This window comes from Neopsephotus bourkii, unplaced genomic scaffold (assembly GCF_033783945.1).
Source record: "Neopsephotus bourkii isolate Nb327-2 ecotype Australia unplaced genomic scaffold, CSIRO-AGI_Nbou_v1 NB_1765, whole genome shotgun sequence".
Taxonomy (NCBI): domain Eukaryota; kingdom Metazoa; phylum Chordata; class Aves; order Psittaciformes; family Psittacidae; genus Neopsephotus; species Neopsephotus bourkii.
In genome coordinates this window covers 989510-1014590 of record NW_026902239.1, presented here as the reverse complement: position 1 = coordinate 1014590, position 25081 = coordinate 989510, and the positions used below count along the sequence as shown (strand labels likewise).

At 37.8% G+C, this 25081-nt stretch overlaps 1 protein-coding gene across 2 annotated transcripts; it reads left to right on the top strand.

The window, feature by feature from the left end:
- The first annotated feature begins 33 nt into the window (after window positions 1-33).
- On the top strand, window positions 34-24933 carry SERAC1 (serine active site containing 1). Of its 2 annotated transcripts, XM_061378235.1 has the most exons (17): window positions 34-83; window positions 2656-2756; window positions 4067-4103; window positions 4411-4547; window positions 4875-4964; window positions 5295-5426; window positions 8398-8519; window positions 10255-10383; window positions 11769-11882; window positions 13506-13668; window positions 15516-15666; window positions 16503-16644; window positions 17352-17452; window positions 19633-19730; window positions 20287-20469; window positions 20926-21069; window positions 22976-24933. In XM_061378235.1, the coding sequence occupies exons 2-17, from the start codon at window positions 2657-2659 to the stop codon at window positions 23110-23112; spliced, it is 1980 nt and encodes a 659-aa protein (XP_061234219.1). In that variant the 5' UTR covers window positions 34-83; window position 2656; the 3' UTR covers window positions 23113-24933. The 2 variants fall into 2 exon arrangements, with proteins under 2 accessions (XP_061234219.1, XP_061234220.1); XM_061378236.1 differs by lacking the exons at window positions 34-83; window positions 2656-2756 and adding an exon at window positions 3361-3425.
- Window positions 24934-25081: the final 148 nt, after the last annotated feature.

Here is a 25081-nt window from a genome sequence, read left to right as displayed (position 1 = left end):
GCCAGGCTGCCTGCAGCGTGCTGACGTCACGGGAGCGCGAGGGCGCCGCTGCCGGGCGCGGCGGGGAGAGGCAGAGGCGGAAGGTAGCGGCGGTGTTAGGCTGGTGGGCGGGGGGTTGGTAGTGGAGGTCGGCAGGGGGAGGGAGGGTGGCTGGAGGTGGGGAGCCAGGCTCTGGGGCGGGCCCCGGGTGGACTTTCAGCACCTCTGTCACCACCTGACCCGTTTACCGCAGGGGGTTTGCTTGCTTTCCTGGTTTAGTATTTATTACTATTTTCACGACCTCGGACTCGAAGTCCCTTCTGGCTCCGGCAGCCCGCAGCGGCGAGCGCGCCTGCTCTGCCCCTCCGCCTGGGCCTGCCAAGCGGCTCTGCCTGCCGCTCTCGAGGTAACAGCGGTGCCTCGGGCCTCGCCCTCGTGAGAGTGCAGAAGTGGGGACATGTGGTTTTACCCCTTTGGAAAGAGACACAGTTATTACCGCTTTGCTTCCTGTCCAGTTAGATGTGGTGTTGCCCAAATCTTTATTATTTTTAATATGTCCTGGTTGTGAAGCCCCAATCTTCATTATTTTTTAATACGCCCTAGTTGTGCAGCTGCAACTGCTCCACGCTGGGGTGGTTACAAACGTTGGCACCGCACAGACCTGTGTCAGAGTTTGTTGCTGGCTGCCTAGTTCAGGGATTGTGGCACTTGCTGTCACTGAGCTACATGTTTATTGTGGCTACATGTTGTGGTTAGGTAGAAGAATAAATGTTAGTACTGTGGTTCTGTGCGTAAAGATAGTAAAGCCATAGAGTTTGGAGGTGGGGGAGGTGTCTCCAGAGGGCTGATTATTAATGCCTTGGAAGTGTTTCTTAGTGTTATATACTCTATTGAAGTGACTGACAATGCATAAATACAATACTGAAGTAACAGAACCCGAAAAGTGTTCTTCTGTGATTGTGGCAGTGAATCATGGAATGGTTTGTGTTCGAAAGGATGTTAAAGATCATCAAATCAATGTAAATTCATTAATGCGGACACTGAAGTTTCACTTACAAAATATGAATTTCACGTTACTTCTGCAATCTATGCAAAACCAATTTTTGTGTATTTTGTGATTGTTAAAAATATTTAATATTTTTTTCTGGATTTTCGCATAATTCTTGTACTAAAAATACTGCACATTCTATCTACTAAGACTTGAGATTAAGTCTTCAGCAGATGTGATATGCAGAACTTGATTGCTGTTGTAGGTTGCCAAGCCAATTTGTTTATTTTCCTAGCTGAGGGAAGTTTTTGTCATTGAAATCAAATGTGAAAGCAGTAACTTTGGCTAGTATGTAAGATGGTAAATACACTTAAATGGTAGAAAGAGGAATTGGTGCTTTTGCCTGGCCAAAATTGCCTTGCTTTTCAGTGCTTGACTAATAAAACTGTACTTTCTTTGAACCTCACTGTGCAGAGGTTAACATACAGCCTTTATCATTGGTCTAAAGTGCATTGCTTCTTTATGGTGCTTCCTGAATAGTCCCACTTTTTCAAAGAGGCAAGGTAATACCTAAAATGTGTAAGAAAGATGCAGTGTGCTTCTCTTAGCTCATCTTCCTACCTGTAAAATGGGGAAAATTCAATGCCTTACATCATAGGTATGTCAGAAGAGTAAACCATTTCTGAAGAACTCAGGTACTACTTTCATGGAGATCACTGCTGTCAAGGAGATTCATGCTTGCATGCAGTTGCTTGTGCATTCAGAACTTGGGTATTCTACGATACAGTAGGTGGTTTTGATGACTGGAAAAAAAATACAGTTTGATTTCAACATTCAGTGAATACAGTGCAATTAGTCTGTCAGTAATCTGTGTCTTCATAATGATGAATTACTAAAGTCTTAATTTTAGAAAAGGTTGTGTTCCTCATGGCCATGGCTAGGTTTCCATTCTTTTGCATGTGTAAGAATTTTTCTAAGACAAGAAGTGTCCTTTATGTTTTACCTGTAATCATGCCCTTTTGAGTTTCATGAGCCCATGGAGTCAGACATTTTAGAACCAGTATTTATTTTTATTAACTGTAGAGTTCTCACATTCTTAAAGTGTTAGTTGGATTTGCCCTTTTAAAGGAAAAAATATGTAGTAGTAATTCTTGGATCCTTGTTAGTTAAAATAAAAGACTTTCTTGCTAACAGAATCAGTTACAAACTTTGAAAGCATAAAGTTCATTACGGAGTTGTATTAAAGTCATGTCATAATGAAGAATGTCTTGATGGACATATGACTGTATCTGGTATTTAAGGGAGAGTTATGAAGAAGTAGGAAAGGAAGCTGACAAGAAGGGAAGTTAATAAGAGATACATTCTAAAATCAGGAGTAAAACATAATTGTGTCAGACACTGCTTTAAATTTTTATTGTAATTGAAGCCTATTAAGTTAAGGAGTTCATAGACTTATTTAATTAGAACACTTTATATAGAGTTAAATGACACAAATATGGTTTATTATGACCTTTGCAATCATGACCTTTGTGCTAAAAGGACAGGGGAAAAAAACTGCTACAGGTTTTCTGCTGTAATCCTCAAATCAATCATTGCTTTCTCTCTTTTTGTTTGTTTGTTGGTTGGTTTTTTGGTGTTTGTTTTGTTTGTTTGTTTTGTTTGTTTGTTTTGTTTTTTTCAACACAGAGAATGTCAGTGTCTGCTTACTGTATATTTTGCTATAGACAAATAGGAACTATAGGAACTCCTGGTCCAGCCACAAAAACACACCTACCCTGGCATGATATCAGTAAGTACAGTTCTGTATGTATTCATCTGAGGTGTTAATAAAAAGGAAAAAACTGTGTTGATATGAACCCATGCATAATTAAATGCTACTAAAGATCTAAATCCCTAAATACTTTGTGATCCGGGGATTTTTTTGGCCTGAAGTGGGTGTCTGCCTCTGACCTTGCTTTGCATAATGATATGTAAAATTGACAGTAGAAGATTATCTGGAATTAGAACACAAGATGAAGGTCCCCTCTCTAAATGCAGTCTCCATTTTATATTTTTTTTTTTTTTATAACTGTTAGAGCCATGAAAAGATTACATTCATGAACTATTAATAAGGTTGCAATAAAGTTTGTTCCTATTGTTTCTTTCTCCTTATTTACTGGTATTAATTCTGCAGTCTTTCCTACTTAGTGTCTGCTTTCTTCGGTGCCTTCTGTATAGGATGACAATTCTAATGGCTAAGGGGTTTTTTTCAGCATTAAAAGATGGAATATTTATTTTTCTGCTCTACAGGAAGCATTGCAATTTTTTGCCTTTTCAACTTTCTCTGCCAGTTATTTTTCAACATTTTCTGCCTCTTTTCTGCATGCAAAATTTTTACAGTATCACAAAGAACCTGGTGGCAGTGGTTGTGAGGCAAATCTCCCAGTTCATGCTGAGGAAAAGAAATTATTCATGATAGGTGAGATGGGTTCCACTGGGTTTGCTGCTACTAGTAATAATAGGGTTTCTCTGTACTGAAATCCTATAATCCAGGCAAAATACTCAGATCTGACAGGAATTGCTGGATTTAAAAGGGAAATTGTTGCAAATGGCATGTTTTTATTCAGCTGTTTGCTTTATATGTGAGATTCAGTGGAATTTTTTTTTTAAACCTATATTTTTAAAGAGGCTCTGTAGCACTTTTCAAAGAGCATACATGCTCCTGTATATATTCATATAAATTGAAGAAATATCCACCATTGTGTAACTCCTTAAAATGTTCTGAATGAATGCTAGTTGCACAGGCAGAGAAAGTTCACTGTTCATTCCTTCAGCTCAGCAATGAATATAATTAATTGATGGGTGGCAGTATTTAAAGTAAATAGTACTGGCAGGATACATGTTTTATCGTCTTGCTTAGGAGAGCAGGAAATTCTGATCAAGTACTGTTTTTCCTGTTTGTAAATTTAGGTAACAATTTTCTGAAAGCCAGAGAGCAATGGAAAAGTTTATAAAATCTTACTCTTAGTGACTGACATTCTTAGAGTCTGGTAATCAAATGCTAACTATATTTATATTGAGGTGATGGACACAACTTTGTGTTTTTTGTTTATTTTCAAGGAAAAATTGCAAAGGTAACTGGATCACTGATACTTGGGTAAGTTGTAACTGACAAGCATGCATGTAACTTATGAATTAAAATTTTAACTGTATTATGTGTATCTTTCAAAAACTGTAACAATGTTACAGGACCTTTAGACATAGCAGAATATAGCTTTGAAGCATATTTTCTGACAGTTACTACTTATTTTCATGTATTTTAGAGTCTTTACTTTGCTAAATTAATCTGTCAGCTATTACAACTTGGTAAAATCTGCATGATTAATACCAAAGTGATTGTTAACATGTTTTTACCCTAATATTTTTAAAATCAATGTTCATACACAGTTTTATTTTATTTAAAGTGGTTTTGTATTCATTACGTATGAAGTCCTGTCCTTAAAGAAGTTACTGCGAATCGATACTCAAGCTCTACATCAGGAAAAACTTAAGTCCTATATATATGTACATACAGCTTCTCTAAATCAAAGTGAATATCAAGGTAAGATTTATAATTGTTTGGATTCTAAAAATAGCATATTAAGAGAATAGAATGTTTATGTAAGTCACCCTTATATAAAGAAAATTATATTACCTGAGATCTGTTACAAAAATAGTGTTCTTCACAATGTCACCAAATTTATTTTAAACTGGTGCTGGGTTTTTAAGATAGCTGTATACATACAGTTCTCTGTATACTAGATACTTGTCGCTATGTGTGTCCATATGTGTATGTGTGTGTATATATTCTTTACATATATATATATAAGGAAAATAATGCAAGAAAACTGTCTTTCAGACTTCCAGTAATCCAAAAATTGTCTTGTAGGAATCACATATCAAGCCAGGAAAGAAATTCATAAAGCAGTGAGGAAAATTCTAGAAACAGAAGCTAAATTTTTCCGGAGACCCTTTAAAGGTAGGTATTGAAAGCACGGCTTTTTATCTATGATTATTATTTTTGAATAGTGAAACATCAGTTGTTTAGAAAGTAAAGTAATTTTTCTTACAAAATTACCTTTTATTTTGTGTGTGATTGAAATGGTGGTAATATTACTTACAATTTTCTATATTAATAGTAAATAAAAGTGATGTTTAAGAAGAGATTTGAGATTACTTGCTAATGATTAATATTCAGTTATTAAAAGAAATAGTTGTGGTGTTGGTTTTTTTTACTTAACAAATAGAAATGTGACTGTTAAAATGCCCATTAATAATAACGTCTGCTTTATTTCTTTCCTGGTAAAAGAACAATTCAGTACATTTGATGGAGAAGATCATGAATGTACCTTATGGCTTCTCTTAAAGAGAACTCAGTCAGAAGACAAAGAGGTCCGACTACAGGCTGTACAAGACCTGGCAAGCAACAGTCACTGGCATGGTAACGTATACAGAGATACAGCCTTATTCATCCCAGAAATGGAAGTGTGTCAGCTGTTTCAGGTCTGCTGTCAACAAAAGCTAGGAGCTGCAAGAAGTGTAAATACTCTCTGAATTTTGGTCTAAAATGTGAGGGGTTTATTTATGTTTCAGGCAGTCATTCTTTCCTTATACCCTGGTACAGAGTGTGTATCTGCAGTGCAGGCCTCTCTCTGTTTCCTCACCAGACAATTGCACCCACTGTTGTGCACTGTTGTGATGTGGGAAGGCAGTTCATGTTCATTAATTCCTTGTTTTCAGCTGGGACTGCTAGCACGGACACAAGTCCTGGCAGTGATTTTTGTAAGGCTCTTTAAGAGTGACTTCAAGGCCATGGTTAGGTTAATAAAAGTTGATTAGTAGCTGATAGGTAGTAATAGCAAAGTAGTAATGAGAACATAGAGGACCTGTATGTGCAAGTATTATTTGTAAGCCATTTTCCATCTTAGTTGTTATTTAATAGTAATGAGCTCTTCCTGTTGCTCTAGCAGCAAATATCCTTGAAACCCCAGTAAAGGCGGTGTTTGTGAATATGTCTGGCCTCTTCCCCCCCTCCATCACTAGTCCACATAAGCTAGGTGACACTAATCTTCACTCTCATTATTGTGGTAACTCCATCAGCTGATCGAGTTCACTTTTGCAGTGCTTTATAAGAGTCATCTTGTTTCAGGTTACCTCTTTAAAATTCTAATTAATTTCCTTGAGAAATTTACTTCAAAAAGCTGTGTTTGAAAACATTTGAAAGCTAGGATGTACCAAAACTGAAGCTTTGTATACTAATTTAGTATAACTGTCTCCTGTTTATGGCAGAATATCTGTTAGCAGGTGATCTCAGGTCTTAGTGCACAAGATGGCCAGTACTCAGGAATTTAGTTGCTTTTTCTGTTCTTCTTTTCTCTATAGTGCTCATTGCTGTACTATTTGGGATTTTCACAAACACTAATTATTCTTGCTAGCTACCTCATGAAAGAATTTCTTTTTTAAGCTGATAATTCCAGAGCCGAGTCCTTTAAAGATTAAGGCTGAAAGTATGCACTAACTTCTCACAGCTAAGACCAAATTGTTCATCATGTCTGTTAGCATAAGTAGAGTATTTTGCTTGTCCAAAGAACAGCTTTGGTGACTTCAGTTTGCAGCTGTAAATGTTCTGCACCAAATTACAAAGTATGACTGATCTCTGACTGTGAAAATTATATTTTAAATGGCTTGGCTGTTTTGTTTTAGAATTGCATAACAGTAACAAAGATAGAAACAAATTTTATAGAAAGAAAATATTCCCATTTGAAGGTGGTGGGGTTTTTTTCCCTTTCATTTTGCTACTCAGTGTCAGTATGTAAATTCACATTTTTCCAGCTATAAAGTAGGTAGCATTTGGAAGGGAACATTCCACAAAAGGTGGAAGCAAGGACAGGCGTCCTGGGAAGAGTACAGGGATGTTGTCCGGGAAGCTAGGGACCAGTTAGGAAAGTTAAGGCCCAGTTAGAATAAAGCTTGGCTAGGGATGTTAAGAGTAACAAGAAAGGATTCTGTAGGTACGTAGAGAATAAAAGACAGACTAGGAACAACATGAGCCCCCTTCGGAAGCTATCAGGAGAACTGGCTACCCTGGATTTGGAGAAGGCTGAGGTTCTCAATGACTTCCTTGCCTTGGTCTTCACTGGCAAAGGCTCTGACCACACCACCCAAGTCTTGGAAGGCAGATGCAGGGACTGTGAGGTTGAAGACCTTAGGCCCACTGTAGGAGAGGATCTGGTTTGAGACCATCTTAAAAATCTGAACAAGTCCGTGGGACCTGATGAAATCCATCCATGGGTCCTGAAGGAGCTGGCAAATGAAGTTGCTAAGCCACTGTCCATCATATTTGAAAAATCATGGCAGTCAGGTGAAGTTCCCAATGATTGGGAAAAGGGAAATATAACCACCATTTTCAAGAAGGGGAAAATGGATGACCCAGGGAACTACAGACCAGTCAGTCTCACCTCTGTGCCTGGCAAAATCTTGGAGCAGGTTCTCCTGGAAGACATGCTAAGGCACATGAAAAACAACAAGGTGCTTGGTGACAGCCAGCATGGCTTCACTAAGGGGAAATCTTGCCTGACCAGTTTGGTGGCCTTCTATGATGGGGCTACAGAACTGATGGACAGGGGTAGAGCAGTTGATGTCATCTACTTGGACTTGTGCAAAGTATTTGACACTGTCCCACACGACATTCTTGTCTCTAAATTGAAGAGACATCCATTTGATAGGTGGACCACTTGGTGGATAAAGAACTGCACGCAAAGAGTTGTGGTCAATGGCTCAGTGTCAAGTTGGAGACCAGTAACGAGTGGTGTCCCTCAGGGATCGGTGTTGGGACAGGTCTTGTTCAACATCTTTGTTGGTGCCATGGACAGTGGGATTGAGTGTGCCCTCAGCAAGTTTCCAATGACACCAAGCTGTGTGGTTCAGTCTGTCTTGTAACTTCTGTAACAATTTTACTGAAACATGTATTTTGTATCATTTAAAATTACATGTCTCTGTCTTTGCAACATGTGGATTTAAGGCTGGTTTTTAACACTGTATGAAGAAAAAGGTATTCAGGGTGCCTCTCAAATTTTAACTGAAGCTCAGGCATTAAGCTTGGGCTTGTAGTTTTTGTATTCCTTTCACAGTGGCAATACTGAACGTTTGCTTTTGCTTGGGTTCATCTTCTATCTGAGAACCATTATCAGACTTGTCTCTAATGAATGGTTAGTGCCCAGGTGTATTTCAGCTCAGTATAGTGCTAGTCTAACATCTGCAATTTTTATCTGTAGGAATTTCTGATTACAAAATTGTAGAGAGGTTGCTCTTTTTTCAAGTGTATTTACAAAGTAGATCAGAAACTACATTTAAAACCAAATGAAATATTTGAGTATTGTTTTAACTCTAACACTGAAGTTCTTTTGCTACAGGTTATCAGTATAGTACAGTTGCCCAAACCTGTGATCAAAGGACTGCTATAGGGTTGGCTCGATCCAAAGATATCAACCTTCGCTTTTTCCTGCCTCCACCACCATTGCCAAAAATAAAGAATGTAAGTAAATGAAAAGCAGGTATTAGATGGTTTTTGCTTGCTTGGTTGGTTTTAGTGCTTTTGTTGTTGGTAACTGTACTGAAGTGGGGTTCTTCTAAAGTAAGTAATGAAGTAGTAAAATTGAGACCAAAATACAAATCTTTATACTAAACGTATATTGATATACCCCTGGGGTCATTCTAGATTGCCTTGTTGTAGTGGTTTAAACCCAGCCACGTGGCTCGTTCACTCACTCCCCCCATTATTGCCTTCCTCCTGCTCCTGGAGGGATGGGGAGGAGAATCGAAAGAAGAATCCCACAGATTGTGATAAGAACAGTTTAGTAACTAAGGTATAACACAAATCACTACTGCTACCACCAATAATAATAATGATAAAGGAAATATCAAGGGAAGAGAATACAACACCTCACCACCTGCCAACTGATAACTTCCCCCCGCCAACCCCCCCCCCCCCCCGCCCAACCGAGCACTGACCGATACCTAGTTCAACCCCTCAGTGAGCTAGCACTTCCGGGTAACTCTCAGTTACATCCTGGGCATGACCTGCTGTGGTATGGAATATCTCTTTGGCTAGTTTGGGTCAGGTGTCCTGTCTCTGTTTCCTCCCAGCTTCCCCTCCTCCCTGGCAGAGCATGAGGCTCACAAAGTCCTTGGTCAATCTAAACATTTGAGCAGTAACTAAAAACATCAGTGCTGTCAGCACTGTTCCCAGGCCAAAAGTCAAAAACACAGCACTGCACCAGCTACCAAGAAGGGGAAAACATGACTGCTACTGCTGAACCCAGGACAGCTTGTCGATATTGACAGACTCCTACATGTAGAGAGCTTTTCTGGAGGCTTTTGCATCCTCAGTGCCAGCGTAAGTCTCTGCTGTAGGCCCACTTCTATTGCCAGCTTTTGCTTACCAACAAATCTGTATTGGATAAATTTGGCTTTGGTTTGTTTTTTATGGTAATTAGTAAATGTATATATATGATGGTTTGAGCAATCATGTCATCATATCAGCTTCTTCAGTAAACAGAATTGGCACATAAAGCATAATATAAAAGGTCTTTTGTAATACTAATAGAATTGAATGCTGGCAGAAGTCCTTGTCAGAAAATACCTGTAGATCTTAACTGATGAAACTCTGAAAACCAGCTTTGATTGGTAGAGATATTCTCAGCTTTTGCTTTCTTATCTTTGTAACATTACAGGATAGTGGATATGTACCTGTCAGTCCTGAAGTACTAGGTTATCCTAGTGTATGGTTGTATATATACTCTATTTTCCTGTCATCTACTCTGATTATTAAATGAACATCTATATGAATATTTTTGAAGATAAAAGATTAAAAGGATCGTCTGTATTTTCTATTAGTAATTTATGCCTCCGTTTTAATGCAGCAGCACCAAAATTACTGTGTAGTTAAGGGTGAACTTTTAAGCTTCCTGTGCCAAGAAGAATGTTTTTTTTCTTTTTTGGACCTATTAGAATAAGGCCATCAAAGTATGAAGTTTAAAGCTTGCTTTTCATCACTGAGATGGTGGGTTTAGAATTACCAGTTTCCAAAGTATTTACAGGTATAATATAAAACCAGAGTTGCAGAGCACTTAAGTCCATGGTTTGTGGTTTGTGGCTTGTGATCTTATTAATATGGCTGATTTCATTATTTCAGGTATCTTTTTTTTTCCTCTGTGTTTTGCTTCATGCTTTGAACAGAACTAAAAGCTATTTGTGCTTATTTCTCACAGGATTATACCATAGAAGATGAACTTCGCCTGTTGTTAGTATCTTTACCTCAGACTGATCTTGATCCATGTGTCCAGCACTTCACATCTCTTGCTTTACGTGAAAGTAGCCAGATTCTCGCTGCACAACGGGTGAGTTCCCACCTGCAGAATAGAATTAGTTGGGTTCTTTGTTCCTTCAGAGTTCAAAGATACAAACCTATTTTCATATTTCTGAGTGTTACAGGAGAAAGAGACAACATAAGTAAAATCTCTTCTACACACAGTCTGTCTGCTTGAAAGCTTGTTTATCTTTCCCAGCTGTACTGGTTGGTCTAGTGAAAGATTATATCTTTTCTTACAAGCCTTCCCATAAAGCAGATGTTTCAGTATTTTGTCCAGAACATTTCCTTCCCTTGCAGTGCTCATAAAATGATTTTTCACGTCTCATCTTACCTGTTGTTTGGGTATTCTTTCACTTCTGTGATGATTAAACCTCTTTTAAGTCTTACTAGCAAACTGATAAATTGTTAGCACACCTTAAATAGTAAACTCTCTTATACCACATGGAAATGCCTCCCTGTAATAGGTCATTGTTGCCAAAACCAGAATTTAAATAGTCTAGCAGTCTGTTTGTACTTGGAAACTAGTAACTTTCTTCAACTCTGCCTAGCAATTTCCTAAGTGGCTTTAGAAATGTCATTTAAAGTGCTGTTATTACTTAAAAATAATACTTATAATCCCAGTGTAATCCACTGTCATATTTTGCATTTTATTTTTTTATTTAAAATTTATGACTGTTTAATCAGTGATGATAATTTTTATAAGATGCAGTCGTAAAAATTGCTGTCATGTTTTAATAATGATGCCTGTCAGGCTTTGTTTAGAGATTTCAGAATGCAATAACTATTTCCTATGTCACAGTTATGTGTAATATTTTTACTTTATCACCCCTTATTGTTTTTATACCGAGTCCTCTTGTTTCAAAGAGAGTTTTAGTAAGACACCGCACTTGGAGGCATTTTAGTAATCATGCTGTTCTAGAAAATCGTTTTTTATTGAGGTTATGCCGGTCTTCCTGTTGCATGATTGAGAAAGACTGGTCCTCAGAGACCTTGCTACGTGTTGAAGACCTTTTTTCCTCTTTTTCCTCCTCTTTATTGCAGCTATGCAAATCTAGATACAGTATGAATCTTGCATTTTTTTATGCTTGAACGAATGATCTTGAAAGAAGACATTCATCAACAAAATGAAAATCATACATTTTGCCCCTTAATTTATGTTTTGAAGCTAATAAACTATGGCGACTACTGACTGGAAATCTAGTTAATATTTTTAGTTTGAAATACTAGATATTTTTATTGTGTACTGTTGTGTAATTTGTATGTTTTGAAAAGTGCATGCATGCTGTGTACTCATTGTAGAAATTTCTATGGACCATTACACATTTAATGTTTTAGTTTAGAAATGCTGATTTTTTATTTTTTTTTTTTTAGCCATTTGGAATGTGGTATAATTTTTACTGATACTCATTTCAGGGAGGTTTATGGTGTTTTGGAGGCAATGGACTTCCATATTGTGAGACACTGAGTAAGATCCCTTCAGAGACAGTGGAACTCTTTTGCTTGCAAGCTTTAGTACAGCATTCTAAGGTAATTTGTCCTTTAAACTGTAACTGAAAAGCTAAATTTATAAACATTCTGTTCTAATGCTGTCATGTATTGGGAAGGAGTTGCCATTTCCTTGTCTCCTATCCCTTGCCCCTTCTGTAAGGGTATTGAAACAACCAAGACTGGTGAGAATTGGAAGGCAGCATGACAGACTCCTTTTTTTCTGATGGGAAGTGAATGTAAGTTCTGTTGTTCCTAATTAGCCTGTATAAATTCCACTGTGGTATACTTGTATGTATCTTTCAAAAAGAAAAAAGCAGCTCTGACACAGAAAAGCAGGGGAGAATGCCTGAAGTCCAGAAGTCTTTTTCTGTTTAGGGCTACCTTCCACTGACACTCAAAGTCATTTGAGATAGACATGATGAGGCTCTGCAGCTTCTCAAGTAGGTGAGATACACTGGTAATACAAAATTCTCAGTGCAAAGTATGTGTGAATTTGTGGAAGTTGGTGTACATTAATTCAGAAATCTTACAAATGGTCTCTTAATGCTCTTAATCTAACTGTAGTGCCAGGTTTCTAGAAAGCAGAGTAGCTTCATGAATTCATTTTAATCAAAAGTCAGAATGAAATGCAAACCTTGGCTTTCAAAAAAAGACCTTTTTCCAGGGGTCATTGCTTTTGGCAAAACATTACACAGCATGCACCTAATACAATGCATCTTTCCAGGACCAGTCTGTCCTTTTCAGAGACATCTCTCACAGATGGAGAGTATGGAAGACTTCGTATAGCAGTGATTCTTCTTGTTCCCTATTGCTGTACTCTCCTGTGTGTGCTTAATTGCTCAGAAGCCTGGAACACTGAGAAACAGCATTGAGAATACCAAATTGTTATTGGTAGTAGGCATGGATAAAGAGCAGTTTGCCAGTATTCCTTGCTCATCTTCCATATACATAGAAATTCTGACTCAATCTAGAACTTCTTATACTCCAGATTTTCAGTTTAAACAAGTTGTGACTGTACTAATTCCAAATGCGTGTGTGTCTGTTGAAAGCTACAGACTTGAGGACATCAGCATATAACTACCACGCATTTTCAAGCACTGTAAAGAACATGTTCAAGTCAGAAGCATTTGGCCAATATCAGTAGTTGCCACAACAACTAATTAGTGTATATTCATCTGGTTGGACTAGAATCTGCTATTGCCCTTAAGATCAGTAATAATAGCAGTGCTACATGGGACGTAGACATATCTTTGACATGTCATTCAAAGAGAAGGGATTATAATGATTCCATTTTACATGGTGAACCGGAAGAGAGGTAGCTGGGATTGAGAGAGTGCTCTAACAAATGGAGATAATTATCCTGTTCAGACTCTTAAACTTTTGTTGAAGTTTGATCAAGTGGAGATCTATCTCATCTCTGTCAAATGTGGAGGAGAGTAGTGATGATACTCAGCATCTTTCAGGTTGTTAATCCATAGAAATCATGTGTTTAGCATATTAAAATACTTATCTTCAACTACGGCATAATACATTCTAGATTAATAAGAATTTCTACATTTTAAGGGCTCGACATCATTCAAACTCCCTAATTTGTGAATTAACAGCATCTCGACCTTTTGCAGAATGTCTACTTACTGTCATTGTATTTACTGTATTTACTAGGTTTCTTCTCACTGTGATAAAATTGAAGCTAAAGGAGGCCTTCAGTTACTACAGAGGATATACCAGATGCGTAAAGATTCAGCAAAAATACAAAGGAACATAATTCGCATTATTGGAAATATGGCTTTGGATGAACGTCTTCATGCTTCCATAGTACGTGCAGGTAAAAGGAAAGCAAGTGCAAGCAATTTGAATGTCAGATTTCTATTCTAAAATTTTTTGGGGATTCAGTGCTTTTTTAAAATACAAAGGACGATGGTAGTGGTGTGTTTTTTGTATTTGTGAGGGTGGGGAGATGCTGCTGTTGTTTTTTTAATACAGAAAGTATAGACAGTTTAGATGGTGTTGATTAAAAAGTCCTGTATGCTGTCTGGCCAGCATATGTCAGTGCTGCAGAGGTGTGCGAAGTCTGATGGATGGTGATAGTTTGGACTTGATTGATGTTCAGTTTACATGACTGGCGAAGATCTGAGTTTTCTTCTCTTGCAGATAATTTTTCTTTTAATTGACTGTGTTTCAGTCTTGCAAAGGAACAGAACAGCTTGTAGTCCATAGCTTTTGGAACGAAGTGAAACATGCCTTTCCACCCTCTCTTGTTTCATGTTAGGCTAGGAACTTCTGCTAAGTTTTGCTCTGATGCCCCTTTTTAATGCCCCTCATTATCAAAATTAGGTTTCTGTACCAAATACTTCCCAATGTTTTATTAGGAAATAAAGAATAAGAAAAACAGAAGATACCAGTATGCTGGTGTATACATCCGAGCTGTTGTCTGTCTCTTAAACACATTTTTAATCTGCTGTTGCAAAAAGGATAAGTAGCAAAGGCACAGGGAAAGACATGAGGGTGATAAAAAATTTGGAATGACTGTGGTATAAAGAACAAATAACTAGAATAGGACACTTAGTATGGAAAAAGCAACTGAAGGAGAATATGACTGAGATTTATAAAATCCTCACTAGCTCAGAGAATGCAAAGAGGGAATGGTCATCTGCTGTTTCTTGCCATGCAAGACCAAAGGTGCTTGTACATTAAATTACCAAGAGGCAAAACAAAAAATTGTATACATTTTTCCATACAGTGTATGACCCAACTAAAACTTGCCACAAAACATTGTGATTGTTGAAGACTTGAAGAGCTTAAAAAAGTAATTAGATGAACTCAGGGAAAGAGAAATCCATAAAGTTCTACACACAGAAGCCAAGTTGGCTGTGGAAGCCTGAAAGAATATAATGGAGAATCAGCCCTATATACTTGTCTTTTTATTGCTCTATTCCTTTATTGTTCTGCAAGTTCTGTTACTGCTTACTTTTGGAGAAAGATAGATAGACTACAAAGGCCTTGGGTTTGAGCTTTAGCACCTTTCTTGCATTCTGATATGATGACTGATACGACGACTGCTAAAACTGTATGTATAGAGGAAGAGATTGTAACAGAAAAGTCACCTGCTTCCTGGGGCAGAGCTCTCAGTATAAATGGGATTTTAGACAGTGAACCAGGCTCCAGAGTTGAGCAGTTGTCTATTGCTGGTTAAGGGTTGATAAAACTACTCTTTCGTTGCTGGATGATGTGCAAGAAGCAAGAACCTCTAAGGCTCTTTTCCTTTGCAAAAGCTGTGACACAGGAAGAGAAGGAAAAGCAATGATGTTTTTATTCTGTATTAGCTGTGATAAGGCATCTGAGGACAGAAGGATCCTGAACACTATTTTTGACCTTCATCTTTGCTCTCATAAGAGAAATGCAAAAGCAGAGACCTTGCTAATTTTAATTGGACTAGCTTGACAGTCTTTTTATTGTATTTGGAGAACTGAAAATAGATTATAGGTAGTGTTCTTAAGGAGAGCTTGCACAGGAGTCAACATTTATTCTGTTTAGAAATTTATTTTTGGTGTTACCGTTCTCAAATTTTAACATCCGTTTTCACAAGTATAGTTTGAAGTATGATGTTTCTGAATTCTTTTGTTTGGATGATGTTTCTATTAGTTAACCTGCCACTTTATTTTTTCAATGTAGGTTGGATTTCTGTACTTGCTGAAGTAATGAAATCCCCACATGTCATTCAGTCTTCTCATGCAGCCAGAGCTTTGGCTAATCTAGACAGAGATGCAGTGAAAGAAAAGTATCTAGATGGTGTTTATGTTTTACATCCACAATATCGCAGCAGGTAAAGTGGAAGAAGGTAACTGTACATGTTGAGTTACTTGTACGTGTTGTACTTTCTGTTGCTTGTTAAACTGTTTGGTTAAAAAACTTTGAAAGAGCTGATATCAGAGTGCTGCTGTACTGATGTCACCTGCCCTTCCTGTTCTTTGCTGGATTGAGAGGACTGAATCTAGATTCTCAAATAGGAGAACAACAGAAGTGGTTGGAGCAGTCTATGACTGTAAAAGTATTATTGTACTGCAGGAGAAATCCGAACAGAACACAAGATGAATTACTGCTTTTCATGCATTACAACCATGTAGCCTTTGTCCTGGCTGTCTTGGGATAATTATTTTGCCTTGTAATTATTTTGCTGGCAGCAGCACATGTTGGCTTAAGATGCAGTAAATTTACAGCTTCAGCTTCTTTTCATAGTGATTGTATATCTGGGGCTGAAGCAGTCTCCAATGTGGTATGTCACTTAGTAGCAACTATTCCCCGGGTTACTGGTGTTAGTTACAATGACGATGTAATTTCACCATAAAGCTGGAACTGCCAGGTTGCATTAAGAGTAGCTGGAGAGAATGTTATTTTTCATTATAGAAAAATATGGCTTGTGAGCTGGGTATTTTCCATACTTCTTCTTGCATCTCTGTCTTCTGGGTGGATCCTTTTTTTTTTTTGTCTTGTTCTGAGTATCCTCTGAAATATCATGAAATGTTTGCCACAAGATAAGAAGTCACACGTAGTGTTGAAAATAGAATTTTGTCATCCCTTAAATTAAAAATTATGTGTAAATTTGACTTGCTAAAAGAATATATGCCATGCAGCTCTTAGACATTCCTTTTCCTGTATCAGTCAGCCCATCAGAGCAGACATCCTTTTTGTTCATGGCCTTTTGGGAGCAGCATTTAAAACCTGGCGACAGCAAGATATTGACCGGCGTTGGGATAAAAAAGCTTCTGAAGGACAAGAGGAATATAGTCAGTGCTGGCCAAAGGTAAAAGACAACGACGTTCTCATTGATTTCTCATGAATGAGAGCTGTCCAGAGGATCTAGAGTTACACTGTCTGCAATTGTCTTTTTTGAATCAGATTACTTATAGTGTGTTATACAAGTAGCACTTTTCAAGTTCCTGATATATTTTTGTTAGTAAGCTGAAATCTTGAGCAGGTTGTTCTTGCAACAGAAAATCCCTGCTAACCTTAAGCCTCCAACATCATTCTGCTATGGAATGTTATTGCTGAGAAAAATATACATAAAATTAATTTTAATTTCTTAGATAGGTGTCTGAGTACCTCAGATTTTGCAGATTGCTACTTAAATATTTTAGATAAATAAGTAATTAGAGCTTCAAGCAACGCACATTGGTACAACCACCAAAGTATCTCTGTAAACTATCAGTCCTGTTGGTAATCTTAGTAATTTTTGTTTTACCCAGGAGAGGGAGCCAGGAGTGCGTAAGTTAGTAATCTATCTGCGTCCTTTGCCTGCTTTGTGGTTGGGGAGCAGGCTAGAGTTCGGCAGTGTCGTATGAAAGAGTAATAGTCTAGGTGTAAGATGTATTTAGGGATTAACTGAAGAACACGTATCTTGCTTGATATTGTCCCCATAGTAACGTCTTTTCTCCATTCTGCTAAATTGCTTACAAGAGTTTAAGTACTTCCATTATAAGCTGCTTTGGTTTATGCTTTTCTTCAATTTAGACATGGCTGGCTTCAGACTGTCCTGCCCTTAGAGTCATTTCTGTGGAATATGACACTGATTTGAGTGACTGGAAAGCAAAATGTCCTGTTGAAGCTCACAGGTAACATATGTAATGTCTGCAGTTTGGAAGTGAGGGAGACCTGTAAAGCCGAACCTTGGGATCACCTAGTGTGAAACCAAATTTAATTTTTCCTGTTGGATTTGAAAAACATTAGGTACAGTCATGATATGCTTGAGCTTTGTAGCCTTACAGGTAACTACTTGTGCCAACTTCCTAAATTCTTAGTCTGTTCTTCATGTTTAAGGGAGACACTAGATTATGCTGTTAGTTGATGTAAATATAACATTAGTTTTATATCTTAAGGGGAATATTTCTTAAAATGCCCCACTAATGCTTCATAAGCCCAGCAAAAGAATCCCTGTAATATGACTTTATACTCATGATAAAATGAAGCATATAATTTTCATAGAAGTTGGAAAATACCTTTAAGATCATTGAGTCCAACTGTTAGCACAGACAAGTCTTCCAGTAAACCATCTCCTGAAGTACCACACCTACACATCTTTTAAATATCTTCAGGGATGGTGACTCAATCACTTCCCTGGGCAGCCTGTTCCAGTGCTTGACAATAAGAAGGGCAACAAAACTAATGAAGGGTCTAGAGCACAAGTCTTAGGAGGAATGGCTGAGGGAACCAAGGTTGTTTAGCCTGGTGAAAAGGAAGCTTAGGGGAAACCTTCTTGCTCTCTACAGAAGGGAGGTTGTAGTGAGGTGGGGGTCAGACTCCCAAGGAACAAGCAGTAGGAGAGGAAACAGCTTCATGTCATGCCAGGGAAGGTTTAGATTGGATATTAGGAAAAAAATCCCTCACTGAAAGGATTGTCAGGCATTGGAACTGCCCAGGGAAATGGTTGAGTCACCATCCCTGGAGGTTTTTAAAAGATGTGGCACTTAGGGACATGGGTTAGTGGTTGACTTGGCAGTGCTGAGTTTACAGTTGGACTTTGTAATCTTAAAGGTCTCTTTCAACCTACATGAAAAAGTGAATGTTTATCCTGTGTCCATCTGGAATAACTTTCATATAAGAAAATTTGAAAAAGAAGTATATATTTATTTTAAGATAATGTCTTCTTTATTACAGAGTGGGAAATTACATTACCTGCTATTATTATACTTGCTGTTTACGGGTCACCCAAGCATAGTATTTGATTAATTTCTAATTGTATATGGTTAATAAAAAAAGAAATATATTGAAAGCTATTGATATTTTCAACTATCAAAGGCAAAGATGTAGAAGTAGAATCACAACTTTATGATTGCTCTAAATGCAGAGCTCTAACAGGCTCGTTCACTGTCCTAAAAGTGAATTATGTCTCTCAGCTATCCTAAAACCTATTGTTCAGCTGAAAAGACACATGTGAGTGTCCTTTTCATGTGTGTTATAAAAGCAGTTTCTAGTGAGAATGCTGAGAACCAGTAGAGATGAAGTGAATTACTTTGCACAGTGGTTGCCGCAATATCCTGATGATTTCATCCTCAAAGGGTCTTCTATGTTCAATTCTTGTCAACACTGCAAGGAGTAACAATGTTGCACTTTGAAGCTTGGATTGGGAATTGGCATTGGTTTTGTTTTGGTTGTACCACAGGTTCATTTTCAACCTCTAACATGTAGCTTATACTTTTCAGAGCTCAGTCTCTTCATTTATTAAGTGGAGAATTATTGTGCTTTTATACTATTCCAGCAAAAAATATTTGGAGATTATTGTCTGGAAAGTATAGCAGACATTGTCTCTGATGAATTTCAAGTGTGTTTGGTGGTTGATCATGTACGTTGCTCCACATTGTGAGTATTGTTTAGTTAGCAACATACATTTTTGCTAGACATTAGGTATATTCTTGTTTCTGTGGATAAAGTTCATTATGCATTAATGATGCTTTCATAAAATGAAAACATAGTTATGTTACAATGTGTAAATGAAACTATATGAAACATCATAAAAAGATCTTTTGAACTAAAGGAAACGAGAGATGAGTAAATTAAAAGAAAAATTTCTAGCAAGATCAGAAAATTGCATATAGCTTAACTCCTGGTGTCTTTCTGAAGCCAACCTTACAAAACTTTTTGGCATTTTTCAGTGTAGCAACAATAATCAAGTAATTAATGTTTTGTGTACTTAATTCATTTTCATTAATGTGCAGCACTGCAAATTCATTCTGTTTTAACATGGCCTTTTAACCTGTCATGCTTCATCATGCTTGTGTTTGTTTTTTCCTTGCAGGAAGTCTATTGCTTACAGGAGCAATGAGCTTCTTGACAAGCTCAGAGCTGCTGGAATTGGAGACAGACCTCTGGTGTGGGTATCACATAGCATGGGTGGTAAGCACATTGCCTGTTTGATACAAAGTATTTCTTTGCTGTTATGTTTCAGAATAAGCTGTTGAACAAATTCAGTCTGAAATGCCATGACTCGCAGAAGTTTATCAAAAAACATTTGCAAAAAATGAAAAATAGATTTATTCTTAATTAAATTAAATTCTTAATGAATTGTATTCATAAGCATATACATTTTGAAAGGATTTTTATTGCTGTTTGTTTTTACTGTGTGGATTTGAAAACATAAAATAGATGAGTTGAAATTCATGTAAATGGGAACCCAGAGGCAAAATTTTATCCATGATCAGGCATATAGTGAGTGCCATTAGCAACACTTAAAGCAAACCATAAATGGGTTTGCATCACTCATTGGTACTTCATTTTAATGCCTCCTCAGGTTTTGTTTGTGGTTTTTTTTAAACTTAATCTTACATATTTGACAAACTAAGGACTAATCAGCTGAGGCAAGAATATGGTTAGTTGTTTCATGGGTAATATAGCATGATCATTATTTTCACAGTGGTTTAAATCCCTGCATTAATTCAGTTTCTCTTGCCAGGTCTTCTAGTCAAAAAGATGCTGGTGGATGCTTCCAAGAATCCAGGAATGGAGAAAATTGTAAACAACACCAGAGGAATCATATTTTATAGCGTACCTCACCATGGGTCCCAGCTGGCTGAATATTCTATGAATGCCAGATATCTTCTCTTTCCCTCTGCGGAGGTTAAAGAACTCAGCAAGGGTACGCTCGCTTTGCTACCCTTTCACAGAGGGGGTCTATGCTAATCCATCCAGGAAGCTTCTTTTTTTAATCATGCTGTCAGAAAAAAGCTGGATAAAAACCACATTTTAATGTTGTGGGTTGAGTGTTGAATTCTGAGTAACTTTCATTTGATTGCAGAGATGAGGAGGGGAAAAAAGGAGTCAGAACTGGTTTGTAGTAGTACGAGCCATTTAGCAATGTAGGAATTCAACATATGCCGGACTTCAGACCCTTATCTTCTAAACAAATTCCATGCTAAGCAGAAATAAAAAATTGTTACATATGATAGCTGTGAAAAAAAGGATTAAAAGCAAAATGCTGCTTGTTTTCCTGGAGTACTGATTTTACCAAAACATCTCTAGGAATGCAGCCTAGGCAAATGCTGTAATCTTATGTTCAAGATAACAGTGCACAAATTATGTTGCTCTTTTTCAGATTCTCCTGCCCTTAAAGAGCTGAATGATGACTTCCTGTCTCTTGCCAAAGATAAGAAGTTTTCAGTGCTGAGTTTTGCGGAAACCTTACCAACACACATAAGCAGTATGATAAAACTGCACATTGTGCCTCTGGAGTCAGCAAGTAAGTCAAATAGCCATTTAATTTATTTTATTTTGTATATATTCATGTAAGCATCATTAATGAGGAGGGATTAGAAATGCTATGGTAGGAAGACCTGGAAAAAAGAAGCATCTGTTATGTTGTGGGTTTTTAGTTTAAACTTTTGACTCAGTTTAAATTACATTTTTCCTTCTAAGATCAGAGGCAGCTACGTTTGTATCTTAGAATAGCAGTTGTTTGTTTTGATTTCTCTAAATGTGAGGAACACTTGTTGAAAAAACCCTGGTCTAAGGTTACACTGTTATAGTCTATTCTTTTGTAATTATGAGTAACTGTTGTTTATTCTTGTATAGATAGGCTGAATAGTGTTTTATAAGCTCCCATGAATTTCAGCTGTTTCCTCCCTTAGAAAAAAGAAAATTAGCGAACTGCTAATGGAAGGAAAAAGTCACAACGCTGTTTTTCAGTGTGAAGAATCCATTATTTCCCGTATCTCAAGTACTCAAGCAGTAGTTTGCCTCCTGAAGAGTTTTCCCTCCATCTTTTTGCCTTTTGGAGAAGCAAAACCAGACAGTTCTTTCTCTTGCTTTGTTCATGGGTGTTCAACTTGGAGAATTTATTTAAATCTGGTATTTTCAGGTTTTCCCCAAGCAAAACCCATTTCTGCACTGCCCAAGGTACCTGTAAGGCCTTGAACAGAAACCATGGCTTTGTTGGGTTTCAGATCAGGCTTTCCACCGGCTAAACCCACTAGGTTACATGCAAGGTTGTTGCTTTTAAAAAGTAGGGACTATACATCCCTGTTTTCCTGAGTCAATATTTAGCAGTATTTTTCCAGCACGTCTGCTGAGGAAGCAATTTTTTGTGAAAATGTTGTGATGCAATTTTAGTGGCAGGGACTGAAAAACTGGGCATGCTTTTCTTTTTTTTTTTTTTACAAAATAAAATGAAAAAGAGGTCTGGATATGTCCTGTGCACTTAAACATGATAGCGTATTTCTCCTCCTCTAGAGATGACACACAGTGCAGCACGGGAGCTCTCTTGAGAAGCCTGTGGAGGGCACATGACAGTTCAGTGGCACCCCACTCATTTTGTTCAAAACCCATGCTGACAAGCAATACGCTCAGTTTCTTACATGCATGCTTGCACGTGTGAAGGCAAACCTTCCTCCTGCTCTAGTGTTACTCTACATGGTTAAAGATGTAGGGAGTTCCAAGCAAAATGAAAGATTTTTCAGGAGGTTGAGTGAACAGATAATAAACTGGAATGTGGCAGTCATGGCATCCTAACTGGAAAGTTCAGTAGTAGGGATAGTGATAGTAGTAGCGAAATCCCTAGTGTGCCCCAAAATCATTAGCTGAAAATGGAATACTTGTATTCTACGATTAAGCAATCTAAGTTTTTCATTTCCACTGAAATGTGTGTAGTGATTTGTGGCATATTTCAGGTTCACTCTAGTTCCATATTTAAACTCCACATCCAAGTATTTTTATAAGGAATGTGGGCAATTACTGATGATCAGAATCTGGATACCCTAATTTTAAACCCTGTCCCTGTTCACGTCAATGCTTAAACTTCAGTCAGGACTTTGCTGTCAGTCAGATGCTGGTAAATGAAGTTTTGATTCTTTGGAGTTGTCTGTATGGAGAAATGTACATTAGCGTATTCCCAATAAAGATAATTGAACTCTGACCTGGTGGTTTACCACTGTGGGTTTTGTAGCAGTGTATAGCTCTATCTGACTCTAGAACAGTGTGTATTGATGCTTTTAGCACATTAAAAAATAACGAAGACAAAACAATTAAATTGAAGATAGGCAAAGTTGCTTTTGAAGGATGAATTGCTAATGCAAGATGTGCTTTTCAGTCTAGGTGATCTTACTAACTTCTGTATTTTTTTTCTTTCTGTTTTTTTTCCCCTCTCCCAGAGTTAGGAATTGGAGACCTTATTCCAGTGGATGTTAATCATCTAAATATTTGTAAGCCAAAGAAGAAGGATGCTTTCCTGTACCAACATACACTGAAGTTCATTCAAGATGTTTTAGCCCAAGAACTTGGAGATTGATGTTTTGCCATCCTTGGCTGCTTATTTTATTCCTCTATGTGGCGTACGACAGTAAGTTCTTCTCCTAACATTTGTTAGGGGATCTGCAGAACTACAAAGGTGCTATGTCAATAGTATCTGCAGCTAAAATAATTTCAGCACATCTCCAACTTAGATACTTCTCCAACTTATTTCTAAAATATATTCAAAACAAATACAAATTGAAGCCCTATAAACCTGGCAAAAAGAGAATGTGTGTTGGCTTAGAGTGACCATGATCTGTCAGCAAAATGTGTGTAAATTCTCCAGTACTTAGTCTGCAGGTATCCCTCTGGAGCAACACAGCTCAACTATGGAGAGTGCCCAGGGTATCTTCTTTATCAAGAACAAAAAAAGAGCTTTCTGGAGATGGGTGGTCTCCTTAAGGTAACTGCACATCTGGGACTAAAATCTTACAGAGAGGATCAGAAACAGGTGATAATTTGTTGTATCAAAGGGGAGAAGCAGCATGTGGCTGCTTCAAAGCTTTGGTTTACAGGCCGTGTTAAGTTGTCTGACCAGAGCGTGAAGAAGTGCATCCAATTCAAGGAAAGTAGCATTTTGGTCTAGTGGCCAATTACAGGACGTTTTGTAATTTGCCTTTTCATTTAATAGTCCACTCAGATTTGTCAGCAAATATGGCTTCTGTTTTCTGTTAGATAGGTTGGTTGCATAGACAACTACAGTTGTTTTAATCTGTTTGTACTAATGAAAACAAAAGCAGTGTTCAACTTGTACATTTCTCTCTTAACCCTAGCAACTTGTGAGATTGCTTTCTCTAGGACAGTGTGTATCTGATCAGACTCACAGCATTTCTGTGTTTGTTCACATGGAAGATACAGAACAGAGGCTTAGTTCTTTTTCTTTACTCTTAGGACATATGGAGAAGATGGTACATTCAAATCCCTGGCTCATGGTACTCATTTAGAAACTTCTTTTGCCAATTTAAAGAAGAGCATTGAAAAATGCTTAAGTGGAATAAGGCAAATGCTGGCCTTGACAAGAAAACTAATGCTTAGAGTTTGGAGCTCAGGTAGAGAAAAGTAATGCAGGAATAAATTCAGGTGATCTTAAGTCCCACTGGAAATGTGGAAGATCACAGATATTTTGGACTGTTGGGTCCCAAGTGTGTTTAGCAGTGTAGATACATAGAAAAGACAGCAGTGTTGTCTTCCTTGAGTTTATGTTTATATTAAGGATACCTTAGCAGTACTGATTAAGTATTTTTTAGCAAAAAGAAAATACGGCAGCACTCAGTCACTTTTATAAAGTCTTAGTTTGCAATGTAGTTAAAAGCAGCCTCATCTAGTTGTTGTCTCTTCCTTTCTTCCACCCACTTCCCCAACCCTCTCTGAAAACAAGCATAGGCTGTGATGAGGCTACTCTGTCGTAGCTGACCACCGGTTAAATAAGGCCTGTACTGATGACAGGCTTAAGATGTCTCTTAACATCACTCATGTGAAATAGATCTAATGTCACTGGCCTTAAAATTGCAGCTATGAAAGTTACCAAAGGTGGAATGCACCTTGTGGTTCTGCACAGGCTTGGTGCAGGCACCAGTGGCTGTTGCAGTCCTGCCAGGTCCTGAGGCCACCTCATCTGTTCATACTTCAAGGCACTCCGGCCCAGGGGGACACTAGATCTGAAAATGCACCTCTGGAAGTTGAGCTTTGACCTGCTGGAGTTGCATAGTGAAAGTCACAAGAGCAGTGCAGAGAAGTAGAGCACCATGCTGGCAAGAAGAGCATGTTTTCCCCCTAACCAAGACGTAAGTAAGAACACTGCATGGAGGTATTTCAGATAGACAGAAAATGCAACAAAACTGTCAGAACTTCTAAAGAGGTTTATCCTTTTTACACTGTGGTTTGAATATACTATTTAAATATATTTACTGAGTGTAAATAAATTAGAACACTTTGTATTCACAAAGTAGAGGGTATGTGGAATTCAT